This window comes from Ammospiza nelsoni, chromosome 7 (genome assembly GCF_027579445.1).
Source record: "Ammospiza nelsoni isolate bAmmNel1 chromosome 7, bAmmNel1.pri, whole genome shotgun sequence".
Lineage (NCBI taxonomy): Eukaryota > Metazoa > Chordata > Aves > Passeriformes > Passerellidae > Ammospiza > Ammospiza nelsoni.
Window position 1 is genome coordinate 13794548 of NC_080639.1, and position 15653 is coordinate 13810200.

A 15653-nucleotide genomic window follows, 5' to 3' on the forward strand; every position below is an offset into this window, starting at 1 on the left:
AAGAGGAGCTAATTTCTTCATTGTGAAATTACATTGTAGTAGGAATTAATATCTGCACAAGCTTGGATAAAATTAGGTGAGAGTGACGGTGACTTGGCAGCTGTTCACAGGAGCTGTGCTGTGTGTATAGAGTGACCTAGAAAAGGTGTAGTGGTGCCTAAGAGAGAAACTGGCAGCTGCTATCAAATGCATCAGGGAGGGAGCAGGCCTGGAAATGATAAGCAGATTGAAAAAAAAATCAGTAGGGACTGAATGTGGTGGGACTTTGAAAGGTAAGGTATAACGAGGTTAAGCATCAAGGGGAGGGAGCAATAGCAAAAGAGAACCTTACTGCTTCAGGGGTGCAGCAGGGAGGTGGAAAGGTGCATAGTAATGACTCCTGTGGTGGTGTAAAACCTACCTGGAACTTTAAATGTCATGGGTCAGATTCTGCGCTCACTCTTTCATTAGCTTTTAAAGTCCAAATACTACTATTACAATGATAGTACTTTATGAGTAAGCTACTCGGTGTGTTCAGAGATTGCTGAAGTTCATTGTACATATCTTGCCTGTGTTTTCAGTTACAAGTTAGTATTTTTCAAAGCTTGAGAAATGTTGTGTCCTGTTAACGTTTTTCTGTAGTGTTGAAAATACCCTGAAACTTGACTTTCATGTACAGAAAAAAACCAATTATTTTTGTTTAGAACTTTATTTACATTTGTCTTTTGGTTCCTTGTTTGGCTTTGTATTGAACCAAGAGAGCTTCAGCTGAAAGGAATGGTGTCTTTCTGCTTATTAGGTAGAGAAAGCTCAAGCATAAATGAATTAATCCCTCTTTTTTTTTGATCCATGAAATAATGCTCGTTTTCCTCTGTAACTGGTGGTCACTGGTTTATTGTCAGATGGTAACAGTTGCACATTATCTTTGCTGGACATTCTTCACTTTCATTTGCTGTTAATCTACAAAGCTGACCTGGCCTGGATTTTTGTGTTTGTGTTTTGTGTTCTGTTCTCCTCTTCACAGAGAAGAGACTTATTTATCTGCCAACATTTTCATTATTTGCATTTCAGTTTAGTGTTGATACCTGTGTCATACATCCTTATGGTCCAGTGTTCTCTTGGAGCACTTACAACATAGTAATTAGAGGCAGGGGGAAAGGATTAATGAGGCTGAGCATGAGTTCCTTTTATATTTCCTCTGAGATCCAACTGATCCTCTTGTTGGGATCTTCTTCATTTTAATTTCTGTTAGTGTTTTCTGGTCCCTGAATAATACAGTGGCTGGGTAGCATTAAACCTCACATCAATCAAATATTTCCCGTTTTCTCATCCTCATTGTCCTCAATGATGTGCAACTGTGATTTAGAAAAAAAGGTGTAATGGAAAATACAGCTTTTAGAAATAAAGAAGACAAAGGCAGTGTGGATGAACTTGTGTTTAGACCTTCTTAGACATCTTTACTTGGATGAAAGGGTAGGGAGGGGGATTTCAAGAGATTTTTTGTAAGAGTGAAAAAAGCTTGCAAACCTGAGAGGTTTACCTTGCAGTGGGATAGAGACAGCAAGCAAGATCTGGAGAATAACCATGTTGTAAACAAAGAAGCTGAGGATAAAACTATGATAAGCTGCTTTTCTTTAACTACTCTGCCTTGTTCAGACAGAGCATTTAAAAACTGTGAGTGGCTGTTGTTTCATCTCATCTCCGACACAGGATGTTCAAAGAATTTTAAATCCCCAGAAGGTGAGGGAGAAAAGACAAACTAGAGAAGAAGCAAGTAGGAAAGAATAATCTATTTAATCTAAAAGCTTTCTGGAAAGCTGTGCTTTGAATAACTGGTGCATATTTATACTTCTGTAGTTCCCCCTAGGCAGTCTATCCTCTTTTGACTGGCTGTGAAATTCTGACTTTGGCTTCCTCTTCTGAGATATAGAAGCCATATCAATAGCTAGATACTGTGATCAAGATGATCCTGTTTTTCTGCCTGTACAGGAATCTTAGGATTTAATATTTAATTTCAAGTTACATAGACTAAAACCACTCTTAGTCAAAGTAAACCATATGCAGCAAAAAGAATGCCATGTCCATACTTCTGATAGAGATACACAGCTCTACTCTGAAAACATTTTTTTTACCAGCTACCTGAGGGATGAAGTAAGTTGGTTACTAGTGTCAGCAGAAAACTAAAGACACTTCCTTTCCTTTTGTAAGCAATGCTGTAAACACATCAGTATCTTTTTAAATATGCTGAGTTCTGCTGCTTTCCTGTTTGGTAGTAGCTCAGTCTCCACGAAGAACAATAATTCTTTCTCACAGTCTTAGGGAGGGAAAAATATTTGGACATAACAAACTATTAGAGGACTATTTAATAGCAAGGACTTTTTTTATTGAGGGCTCTTGGAAGTTTCTATTTTACAATTTTTTCTACACGTGAACTGAAAAGATACTTGAAAACATTTTGAAGATAAGCCTGTAACTTCCAAATTGTTCGGTTTTTTCTCTTTCCATGATTTTATTCTAGCACGTATAAGGTGATAAGGTCTCATGACAAGATGAATTTTGGCATTGGTTTAGTTTTTAATGAGACTGGGGGAGAAGGCTGAAAAGTCAAACCTTCGCTGCATGGCATCCTTAGCTCTGAATGGCAGTGTTTAGTAAGCCTCCAGTTCTTCATTTTGCCAGGTTTTACTGTAAATGTAGTTTATAACAAGATTTTCAAAAATCTCATGCAATTCCTATTACATACATTCCCTTTTTATGTATCATAAAATAATGAGTTATTATCACATTATCCTTCGGTACCCTTCTCTCTGGCAACAATGGAGTATTCCTGAAAGCACTTTCCAAGGAAGCTAGCTGTCTACAGTCTATGATAATCAGCTGTAATGGCACATAGGCAGCTGGTTTGTTAATCCTTTGATTGCAGTATTAGTTTGTCTCAGAGATGCTGAAAACCTGTCTGATCCTGTAAATGTGTTTAGTGAATATTTTTGAATAAATTATATCTTGCCTTAAGACTCTAAAACACATATTCAGGTTATGAGTTGTGTATTTTCTGGGTTTTTCCCTTTTGTGATACCCATGTTTATGTTTAAAGGGGAAAAAAAAAGACATGTCTGTCATAAAACTGCTTAGCAAAATACTGAACTTAAATTCATTTAACACTGGAAGGATTTGTATTTTAATCACCAGAAATTGTCCTTATCTGGCTTATCACCCTGTCAAGTAATTCAGGCTCGGATCAGGATCTCTTATTTGCAGAGAGATTGCTAGTAAGTTTTCCTTTATACAAATCTGTTAAAAAGAATAGAAAACCTACTTTGTAGGTGCATACTGATTATTTTAAATGCAATAATCTGTACAACCATCTATTTTTTATATAAAAGCATGAATAATGTGTGTGCAAACATGAGTATTTCTTTATGTTGCACTTTAATTTTCATAAATTAGAGCCAGTTTTCTAGGAAATAAGTACATGAGTTAATAAACCTGATCTGAATTTATTTCAAGCTGCTGTTTAAATGTTTGTTGAAAGTTATATTTGCTTTGTAATGTTTCTAGCTCAAATTAAAAGAAAAAATTATCAGTTCATACAGTCATAGGATTGTTAATGTTGGAAAAGGCCTCTGAGATTAACAAGTCTAACCATTAACCCAGCACCTCTGTGTTCACCACTAAACTATGTCCCCAGTCATAAATGAAAATGTTCCCAGTAGAGGCTAACAAAGTGTTTGATCACAGTTTTGTTTCAAAAGACACCAAATCAAATAAGTAATATTTTTTCAATGTCCCTGTAATAAGTGTATATAGCACTTTTGGTGTTGAAAGCCTAAAGTCTTCTAAAAAAGTGAAAAGAGAGGAAACCACCTCTTTACTGGTAAATTCTGCCATTGTAAAGCCTCTATGCTGTTGTGGTTTTTTGGTTGTCATAATGAGATTTGGCATTTTTCCTTCCTTACAAGTCCCAAATGCCAAGATGCTGTTTGTGCTTATTTCCTGCCTTTTAAGTAGGTCTGAATCAGGAAAAGTTCAGACTCCGCTGGTCTGAGATGCTGATCTTGTCTGTGTCTGTGGTAGAGAGCTGCAGTGAGTGGGGGAACCCCCACAGTCTGGCTCTGCGCTCACCCCTGCAGCAGCTGGCTGGTGGATTAGGCTGCCTTGGCACCTGCAGAACCTGATGTTTTCTGCTCACACTTCTGCTGTGTCTTGAGAGATGTTTTAACCTGTGCTACCTGAGGTATATGTGCAGGGTGAGGAGTTCAGATGGTCTTTTGAGCATAGCTCTAGCCATTATCCTCAGGTGTGTAATGCAAAATGTTAAGCAAGTTGATCACAGTCCTTTCCTTGAGTGTCTATTTTGGGAGTGCCCTTTTCCATGTTTCCTGTCATTAGCATCAACAGAGATAATTAAAAACAATCTTCTTCTGTTTAATTTTTTTTTTGCTTCCTTGTCCCCAGAAGTTGTTTCCTTGGTGTGACGTGCTGTACTTCAGTATGTGAAAGCCAGTCCTTGAAACAAGTGTGTTCAGTAACCTGGGCTTGTCTGCATGTACCAACCATGCCCTTTTTAACTGCATACATTTAGAAATCAGGAGTTAATGAAGAGCTTGTCTTGACTAGACACTGATTTTTTTCTGATTGTACAAAGTCTGCACAAGTTTGCCTATATCACCTTCTTAGCCAATGAAGTTGGTTTTGGTACAACGAGGATTTAAATGGAAAAATAATAAATGCATAAAGAAAATGTATGAGTTGGTTTTAAATAGTGCAGTGCTGTGCCCATAAATTTCTAACAATTTAAGCACCATAACATCAAGAAATACATGAACAGTGACCTCTGTTCAATGGGCTGATAACCTTGAAGTCTAACAGAAACAAAGTCAATATTTTCTGGTTTTGACCAGTTCAACAAACGCCATAAATACCTTTAGCTGACAATTCTTTCCATTCCTGCTCTCAGTCAAGGAACGCAAAGTAGGAGTGTTTGAAGTGAATCCCAGGTTCCTGTAGCAGCCCACAGTCTCTCCCAGGTCCTCGATAGCCTGTCCTGTGCATGAGCTGCCTTTCCCCTTGCGCTCGCTGCCTTACAGTGCCTCAGCAGCTCTCATGTTGACCATGCTCTTGACTCAAGATAACAATGGTTTGTGGGGCATTCTGTGGCATACTAATAAATGCCTTGAAGAAAAAGACTTGAGAATGTTTTTGAATTTAAGCATGTGTTCTGTGAGGAATTCTGGAAAGGTGAGAAGTTTCAAGCCCTGGTGAAGCATGTCTGGGTAGAAGCTAGTTTCTGCCTTTTGCTGCTCTTGTATTTTTCTTCAGGGTGTAAGATTTCAAAGCCAAATAGATTATGCTTCTCTCTGAAGGCAAAATATGGTTGTGATTCTGGAGCTTAATTTCCTTGTATCTTCAGGTCCAAGAATGTTTGCCAGTTTTTGAATGTTTCAGCATATTCACAGTAGTGTATTCACAGCAGCGTGTTCACAGCATCCTGAAAATATTTATAGGAAAAATGTTTGTAATATGCTGTAAGACCCAGGCTGTATAGGTTCTATCTTTTCCCAGATTTAAGGTACTGTAAAGCTCTCCAGAAAGCGTTTCAGTAATATCTGCAGTAGAAATGGCATCCCTGCTAGGTAGAAAAGTGAGTGCATTGCGTGTGTTGGGGGATTACCAAGTAGCAGATCTTTTTTAGAGGGAACGTAAAGCAGACTCTGAAATAAGCAATTTTGCTGTGGGAAGTCTGAGTTTGGGGGATAAATATCACATCATTAGTTTGCTTTAGTATTGCTTTTGCTGCAGAGTTTCCTGTGTTATTCCATGCAAATACTTTACTTTGACAGCCCAGATAAACAAAAGCCAGACGCTCATACCCAGAAAAAAATCCTGAACTCCAGTCTAGGGCAAAGATAAAGAATTCAGGCTTTTTCAGTTCCATGAATAGACACTGGCCACTGGAAAAGATTACGTGTGACTAAGGCTGTGGTGATTTCTATTCTGACATAACTGCTGAACAGTAACATGAATTTACTTATTTTTTTCTCTGAATGGAGACAGTCATTTAGGAAGTGAAAAATATATAAAAAAATAATTGGAAAAATACAGGACTTGTTTAAAACCTGTAACTTAGTCACTCTTTCAGATTAAATGTAGACTGGGATTTTTCAGGGAGACTTTGAGAAGTTGGATGTCTAAAATCCTGTCGAGTCAGTGAAGGCCAGCTACTCCCTTTCCTGTGCTTTTCCAGAAATCTGGGTTTAAATGAACTTAAGTGCATGTTGGACTAATTCTTGAAATTAAAGTGGAAGGTATACTTAAAGCTGGCTTGCAAAGTACTTCTTGTTGAATTTTTTTTTGCTCTACATTGTGAGTCTAAGTAGATTCTCTCTGAGGTGATTCAGCTATGTGTAAAGACTTGAATTCCTGTTTGCTCATGGAGTAAAATAAGCACAAATAATTTCATCTAGAGACAAGACAGTGCAAACAAGTCAGTGGATTTGGAGCCACAAGGATGCTTTTTGCCATGTGAATCCTCACAGAAAATGATCATCTTCAACTTTATTAATTTCATGGAAACTCTAAGATTTTTTAAACAAGCATTTGGAATTGAGGGTAATTTTTTATACTTTGTCCTCCACTAATGTGTTTAGATGAGTAGATTACATTCTCCCTTAAGTGAGTGCCAAACATATTCTATGATTTGACGCTTTTATGCTATTTAATGGTTTAATCATGTTTTATGCTAATTTGCTTCTGCTTAGGAGTATTTGAGCTTAACAGCTTTTTCAGAAGACTTTTTGAATGTGCTTGGACCCTTGTGTTTCCATATAGAACACACAGACTGGATTTTGCTTTGATACGAAATGAAGTTTTTGGAAATGACTCTAAATTGAAGTCTGATGACAAAGATGAGTATTTTAAAGCTTAAGAAGTGAATGCTAAAATGCCATGACATTTTACTGTATTTACAGCACCAAGAAACCTGCTGCACTCTCTTTCTCGTAAGCCTTCAGCTATTTCTGAAGTGCCAAGTTGTGTGATAAAATGTCATCAGTCCTGTGTAATTACTGAACTAAGATACTGGTACAGTTTTTTTAACATACCAGAGGGTTTTTTTCAGAGTTAGCAAGTGATATATTTGGGAATTTCATATTGGTCAGATTGATAGCCTTTTTCCACTACCTTTTTGTTGCGTGCCTTTTGTTTTAATTCTGTCTTGTTAAAAATCAGCAGGACTTCAGCAGAGGGGGGAAAAAGATAGAAGGAGGAAACCTGCTGGACTAGACAGACTTACACATTAAGGACATTTGTTTTTATTGTATACTGGCTGAATGCAGCTATGCAACGATGTTAAGGAAAATGCTGAGTCACTGTGAGAGGTAGATTCTTTCTTGTTTAGTTGTATACATTGTGGAGGAGATATTGTAAGGTGGAGGAAGCTCTGATTAGTGGTTCATGTAGTCAAAGGTCAACTTGTTATGGCTGTAGTGGAGACTTTAGGACACTTGGGTTTAATTCTGCAGTTTGTCCTTCTCTGACCCTGGCTGAGTCAATATCCTCATTACGGATTCAGCTCGAATCTCTTCCCATATCAGCTGAAAAATTCTTATCCTCTTGATGTAAAGCAGTATTAACTGTTCAAATTCACTTGACATTCTTGAATTTTGACCCCAAACACAGGTGTTGCTGGCTTTCTTGCTACTGTGTCTTGTTCTCTTACTAGTAGATAAAACTTTGCATCTGTGGTAATGTCTGGTTCTCATGAAGTCTGCACAGCAAGGTGGTCTGGTGGTCCTCAGAAACATTTAGAAAGTTGTAGAAATAAGGCAGTGACATGGTTTATTGGCAGTAAACTCAGGTATTTTTTCATAAAATCTGGCAGCGTTTGGGAATGACATAATTCGTCAGCTGCTAGCAATAAATCTCTGCCATCCTGGTTCTTTGCTGCCTGGCTTCTCTTGCATAAGCTGGGTTCTTCTAAGGCAACACTTCTTTTGAGAGTGAATTGGGTAAAAGGAGAACAAGGCCTTCAGTACAGAATTTGAGTTGACAATTTACTTTTTGGGCTCTCCATAATGGCTATTTACATTGATTCCAATTGGTGAGATTGCTGGTGTGGTGGATGCATCTGGTCAGAGATGTACAACACTAATGTAAGGCTGCAAGGGGGGCACATGTTGGTAGCCAGGAGCCAGTGAGGTTGTGCCAGGAGGGGCAGCTGGTCCCAGAGGAAGCCATGGACTGTGTACCAAAGTGGTCTGAGACAGCAGTGCCTGAGTGGAAAGCAAAATGTGAACCTTTTACACAGCATGACTCAATGCAGTTGCCACATGGTCTGGCTCTGTCTTTAGTGCTAGCAGACCACTGGTTCTGCAGAATGAAGCTGAAACACCAAGATACCCAAGGACTGTTAAAGAAAATGCAGCAGGAAAAGGCTCCACTGATGTCTCCATTGCTGCTTGTAGCCCTGATCAGCCCACAACACTCTGTTAGAAAGTGAGCAAGGAAAGAAAACAGGTTTCAAATTTACTTGCTTGCTTGAAGGCTAGATTAAGAAGGAAAGACCATGTATATCCATGTACAGAAAAAAGACACTTGAATTTTCTAGTCTGTTTCAAGGGCAAAGGACCTTGTAGTTAACATAAGTTATTTTGTCATCTGCATGTGCAGTCAATCACTTTGAAATGGGTATCAGTACAAGCATTCGTTTCAGTTTTGGCACTAGTTCTCAATCAAAGCCTGGCTCTGTTTAATTGCCAGCATTTGAAACTGTGATGTTAGTCAGCAAAAGCAGACAAAACCAAAATAATTTTCATCAACGAAGGCTAAGGACGTGCAGTGTACTGTGAACAGATTATTTCAGATTTTAACACCAAGTGTAAACTGTAAAGGGTTACTTGTCAAAATATATTTTACAGTATATCTTGAGGTACATATTATGTCCTGTAACGTAATTAATGATTATGATGGTTTTTATTTCCCCTCCTTTTCTTAGGAGGGGAGGAAAATATGTAAATTTACCACAGATGTAAATTTCTGAAGCATTTTTCTTTACTTTCCTTCCTCCTTCCTAGAAGTTCTGCTGTATTCTCTTGTGCAAATTTCCATTGTTTCATCTTCATGTCTTTAAAATGTTAGTCCAGTGGTTGTGTAAAGCAATAGGCTGTGCAGCCTGCCTGACCAAACATTCCCAGGCTTTGTGTTGCACTGTGCTGCTCCTGACCTTCTGCTCAAAAAGTCTCCAGGCCATTTCAGGTTGGTTTAGACCTTCATGTCCTCATGCCTAATCCTTAGGCAGACAATTGATTTGTTTTTCTAACCAGTCAGTATAGAGCTCTGCTGTTCAGTTGGTCAAACATGCTACAAAACAGAATACAGAAGTATAAATATGTGGAGGATTACCAGTAGTTTAGCTTTTTTTCCTCCCACTCTAAGTTGATATTGAGGGTGGTCTGTCTGGAGAAGCACGACTTCCTTCAAAAGACATCTGCTTATGATATATTTTAATATAAGTGTATACACATTTAGAAATATTTGTAATTAAAGCCTCTGAGGAGAAAAAGATAAAAAAAAGCAACAGAGTATTTGCTAAGTGATGATTTCTTCAAGATTCTATTTCTCTGTACATCACACAAGAATTCAGCTATCAGTATTTGAAAAGATCCTCAGGGGAGCTTCCTGGTGTGTACCTTCCTTGGAATAGCATGTCTTCCTGATGCAAACTATCTCATAACCCTGTCTCGAGGGCAATGATGTTTCCCCCTATTGTGTAAATAAAAGAGTTGCACAGAAAGCTGACAGAGCCAAAATAAAACAGGTTTTCTTTCTAAGGCTGTTCTGATGAAAATCTCACTAATTGAAAGGACAAGTTACAGAAAAAATGTCGATCTTTGAAAACAAATCTGATGCAGCCTACTGAGATTTCCAGTTCAATGTGTGGTGGTCTGTATTTAAAGAAATTCCATTACAGGCAAACATGCTCAGAAACCTTTTTTTGCCTTTTTTTTAAGTTGTCACCTTTATGGACTTAAAGGCAGTTGGTGTAATTACCAGCCAGGTACCCCTGTGTGTGGTCTGTGATGCCAGAAGGTCTGTTCTTGTAGATTGCATGCGGGTTTGTCTTCAGACTGTTCTCACATTCTTTTATTTGTCACTGTTGAGTCACAAAATGTTTTGCCTGGCATTAATCATAAAGGTGTGTTATTTATCTTTAATCACAATGATTAGATCATGGAGTAGCATTCAAGTAACGTTTGAGTCCTTTTTTTGTTCCTTTCCCACTCGCTTCACAGTTGATGTGAATTCTGTGTACTGCATGGGATAGATGCAGGGTCAGGAAGCATCACTGAAGTACTAAGGGAAGCAACTTCCTATGCTATTAATGAAAATATGACTCATGTTCTAAGGATTTGCAGTTGGATTGCTGTAACTTTTGGTATTTCTCTTTCATTGTTTTCAGTAGTTGTTTTCCTAGAACATGCAGTGATCATGAAAGAATTACTATATTAAAAACAATAGCGATGTATTCATTTGATTAAACTCCTGGTATGGATGAATGGTGTTCATTTCAACACAATAGATGCACTTGGAATTTTCTTCTGATCTTTGCTGTTCAGAAATATCTTTAGTGGGGAAAAAAGGCAAATACTCAGATAGTAAACATCTCAGGGTTTTTTTGTAGTGAACAGACAGAATTCACTTATCAGTGTGAATCAGTTCTCTGTTTCTGAGCAGCTGGAAATAACATCGTGATTACAGGGAGAAAATAGTGAAAAAAATCTATATAGCATTTTTTCTGTGATTACGTTCAGATTTCCTTTTGTTGCCAGTAGAACTGATTAAGATGGTAAATCACGTAAAACCCTGAGCTGTATGCCAGAAGGAAATTCCTGAAGCCCTGGTCTTCTTTTTCAGGGCTGTATAGTGGTGTGGGGGTGAACTGTATGCCCCCAGACTACTGCGACAGTAACCGTGAGCCGCAGGATGGACTTGGGAAACAATGGGCAATTCCCAGTTCCTTTGTGATTCCAGGGAAGTAATTTATTGTAGTCTGCTTACCCATTCTTGGAAAATGACAATAGGTTTTCACAGTCTGATTCAAGTAAAGTCTGTTAGAAGTGTGTGTGGTGGTCAGACTCACCAGTAGTGGCAGCCAAGCAGGAAAGCTGAGAGCATTTTCTGATTCTTAGATGACTGCTTGGAGCACCCATATTCAATCCAAATGCCACTTATGTTTGTTTCTGAAACTGTATATAAAAGTGTATTTTTGTATACATAGAGATGTAAAATGGGCTGGAGAGCAGCAAAACTCACTTTGAGGTTTGGTTTTTTCCTGGTTTGTGATAGGGAGTTGAAGAGCTTGCCGTGCTCTTGTTGGCTTTTTCCTTGGTAGAACTGGTGGGAATGGTGCTTCCCTTCTTGACTTTGTTAGAAATCTCTGCAGGATGAGAGAACAGAAGCTTGAGTTCATTTTATTATTTCTGTTGAAGTATTTTGACATAGTTTGTCTAGTATGCAAATACAAGAGAAATGGAAAATTGACATTTCATTATAAATCCTTCATAATTTCTTGTTTAAGTTTTACTTTTTGTCCTCTTCAGTGTCATCCTATCTGTTGCTTCTACAGTTTCTCCAGTAGGCAATTTTTCAGTGGTGTATGACATGTAGGCGTTCAGTTGCCATTTATTTATTTCAAAATCTCTCATGAAATTTCATTAAAGGGTCTATTAGAAAAGATCTGAATGTGTGATGAGTTCAATGTGATTAACAGCGTTTACTGTGAAATTACCATATAAAGGTAAATTCGGAGTTTTAAAGGATGGCTTCAGCCATGCAGCAGATGTGCTGTGAAACCTATGCTGCCACTTTGGTGCTAGATCTTGGTTGTGTTTGTGTGCTGGGACATTTCATGTCTGGGCAGATACACTGCATAGCTTGATCTGTAAATGGCTTCTGCATTTTGCTGATTTGAGGTTACACTCTGGTGCATCTTGGGTCTGTGAAATCTGTAAGGAAAAGGGCACTGCAGTGAACTGCTCATGGCTCCCTAATATCTGGTGAGCACACATGTCTGCAGGGACTTTGCCCTTCATGTTTCTGACAGGTAGCAAATGAACTGGATGTGTCAAATAAAGTGGTTCAGCAGCCTCAGTCTTCATAAGCTAAGTTATTTATTTTAATTGCTCTTGTTGTTTAATGAGGATCTTAACATTAAGGTATTTCCTCGGGTCTGTTTGGATCTATTTGAACTGAAGCAAGAGAATCCAGTAGTTCTAGTCTTACCCTACCATCTTGCCTGCCTTGGAGACAAAAAAGAGCAAGTAGCCCAGCTGAGAAATAATTTTTGTGTCTTGTTTGCTGGACATTGGAGACATGCAAGAATTGCAGAATGGTTGAGGTTGAGAGGAACCTCTGAAGGTCATCTGGTCCAGCTCCTTGCTGAGGCAGGGTCACCTAGAGCCAGCTGCCTGGGACCATATCTAGACAGTTTTCAACTATCTCCAAGCATGGAGAAACAGCTTTGGAACTGTTTCCAGCTAAGCTCCTACAGAGTGTGTAGGAGCATTGCAGGTGCAGGGCTCCCAAGGGACAGGGAGATGGGTTTCAGCTCAGAATGCACCCTGCATACCCACTGCCTTCCTTGATGACTGAAAACTGACAGACAACATAATCTGTGTGGAACATGTGGAAATCCAAATGAGCAATACTCTTCAACCCACACCTTGAAGAGTAAGATTTCTGTTGAAATAGGTCAGCTTTTATAAAGAGGCACTCCAGCACTTTTGTGTGGGTTTTGTAGTAGTACTTTGTAGTACTTCTTTTGGGCATACAAGCATACTCACCTAGGCTAGAGGCTGCTTTCAGGACCTGACCTAGAAGTATTCCAGTACTAAAAGTCTTTAAATCTGACTAGTTTCCACTGCCTGGAAGAAAGAATTCCCAGAGCAGGAATGTACTGAAATCACGAGCAGTAACTGAAGCAGCTCATCTATTCTGTTGTTCTGCAGGATGGTTTCTGTACATCTGAATGCCCTACCCAATTTTCTTCAGCATTACAGCTTCAACAATGAACGTACAGAGGCCACAGAGAAAAATAAAGTAGCTTTTGTTCCATGTCCCCTGTTCTCCAGATGTTCCATGCCATCAGGGAAGGGGCAGGGGTCAGCAGAGTATTGCAGTGGGTACTGCTCCCCCAGGGGCCGTGCTTCTCCGAGTTATAATCGAAGCAGGAATGTGCAGTGATCAGCATGAAAACTCTACTTCTTGGATGAGTAACCTTTATTTTTTTATTGGAAAAGTTTCCCACTGAGATCATCTGACGTTAAATTGTGTCAAGTTCACTCGTATTTTTATTGCTTTGCAAGAAAATTGATAGACAATCAGATAGCTAGCGCTGTGTTGTGTTTTCTCATGCTTGCCCCATCCTCCCCTCTGCTGGTATTCTTATAGGGAAATGCAGTCTTTTTAAATCAGAAAAGCCTTTGGTAGTTACTTTTATTTTCTGTAGTACATGTATGATTGGATAGCATCTAGCATGACTTCTCTTTTTTTGGGTGTGTTCTCATATTCTTACCTCTGAATCTTGATCCTAGGAGTTTCATAGAAGGATTAAGTGACCTGAAAAGTGAGCAATTCAAGCTGTCTCAGTTGGTGGTGCACAGACACGATACATGTCATTATTTTTTGTCTGAGTCCAAGGCAAACTCAAAATGTTTTGGTTTGTTTTGGTCTTTTTTCTTCTTCTATTAGTTCATGGGTTCAAAGATTTTTTTTTAACATATTGAGGTATTATTAAAGTGGACTTTCCTGGAAATTACTTTTCTTTTTAAACAGGGAAACCAGATTTGTGTGGCTGTTTCATAAATTCTGTTCCTTTAAATCAATTTTTCACAAAGGCAAGTTATGAAAGGGCTTTTCTTGGTGCAATTTGAGCATTTTGTAAACAACCAGATCTTGGATGGCCTTAGCCCCACTCAGCTATGATATGCAAGCGGTTTTAAAACCTTCCTACTGTCTCTCAGAGCAGATGTGTCCTATTTCACAAGGCTGTATACTTTTGTCCCATTGTGTCTTGCAAATTATAATTCTGTGACAGTTTTTTCTCCTTTGACTTTTCACAAAGTGAGTCAGATGCAGCTCCCTTACGGCAGTGGGTGCTGTCCTTTGCTGCGCTGTCTCCTGGCCAGTGCCATGTCATGGAGCAGAGAATGCAGCACAGATGCTTCACGCCTGGCATACTCAGCTGTTCTGAGAATAAAACTGCAGCGTGCAACTGGCAAGTTCTGCTGCAGGCAGCATGTGCTGGCTGTTCATGTGTGACCTTTTTGTACTCAGTAACTTGACTAACTCTGCTCAGAGAGTTTTTTTAAAAAAATCAGATGTGAAATTTAGGCAGCTGACTTTCTGACCAGAGTTCAGAGAGGTGGGTGAGCAGCATGGACTGCCAGCCAGGTTCTTGGAGTGTGGGGAGCTGCAAGGGATTGAATTACACTGGCTTAAGAAGTTTCTCTCTCCTCAGCTGAAAGTTTTGCCCCCACTGAGCTGACATGCAGCTCAACTGATCACACATGCTCTGCCAGACCAGTAGAAAAATCAGCTAAGTTGTGCTATTTTAATTACTGCTGCCACACCATAAACTGGGAAACACTGAATGCTGGCCTGAATAGTGCAGCAATCTATAGTTGTCTCAGCATAAAGGAATTACAAATTTTGACTCCTAATGAATAGTAACAGCCTTAAAAGTCAGACGTGTATCCACGTCTCTTGGTTTTTCTTACCCAATCACCCCAGCTGGTGACACAGTGAAGCAGTGTTCTTGCAGTAAGTCTGCTTGGCTGAAACATGGCTTCTCTGGGAGTAGTGCTGAAGAATGATCAAAGAAATAAACCATCTGTGGGAAGATATTTTATACAGGACCTTTAATAATTTACAATTACATATGCTATAATTTTACTTTAAGTTCAAAATATCTTTTACCCAAAAGGCCAATCTACTTCATCTTGCATCTTTTTGCTGCCAATGCTTTGATGGGAGTTAAAGAACTGGATGAAATCTAGTTGTTGAAAAATGTACTACAAATTCTTACTGTGATTGGATGTTTGCTGAGCTGTACTTCTGAATAGCATCTAAGTGCCTTGTAGTTACTCATCTAGCTTTTTTTGAATGTATCTTTTCAGAAGACCTTAATAATCTCTTTATTAAAGTTAATATTTTATGCATGGAATCACTGACAAAAATGATTTTTCTTTCTTTGGCTAAAGCTACCCAGAGTGAGGAGCGGCTGTGTGCATTTAAAGACCCCTATCAGCAGGACCATGGAATCAGTGAGAGCCGAATCTCCCAAGAGAATGGCACAATTTTGTGCATGAAAGGTAGTACCTGCTATGGACTTTGGGAAAAAACAAGAGAAGGAGACATACATCTTGTAAAACAAGGTATGTAACAGTTCTGTTTTAATGCAGTAGTTTTGTTACTTATTTCCCTTCTTTGTGATCTAGCCATCTCATCCAAAGCTGCCCAGGTGCAGAACTAGATTTCTTGCACATTGTTGAAATGCATAATTTTAAACTCCCATTTAACTATTTTAAATGTGAACGGAATGTTTGTTTGAAATTAATAACTTCTAAAAGAGACCAAAGACATCAATGTACAGTTGAAAGAAGAAGTATTCAGATTTC

At 38.8% G+C, this 15653-nt stretch overlaps 1 protein-coding gene across 2 annotated transcripts in view; it reads left to right on the forward strand.

The window, feature by feature from the left end:
* Nucleotides 1–15653, forward strand: part of BMPR2 (bone morphogenetic protein receptor type 2) — a 104251-nt gene that overhangs the window by 37055 nt on the left and 51543 nt on the right. For both annotated transcript variants that reach the window (XM_059475747.1, XM_059475746.1), the window contains exon 2: nt 15237–15410. In XM_059475747.1, the coding sequence (XP_059331730.1) occupies nt 15237–15410 (174 nt within the window). The remainder of the gene's footprint in view (nt 1–15236; nt 15411–15653) is intronic.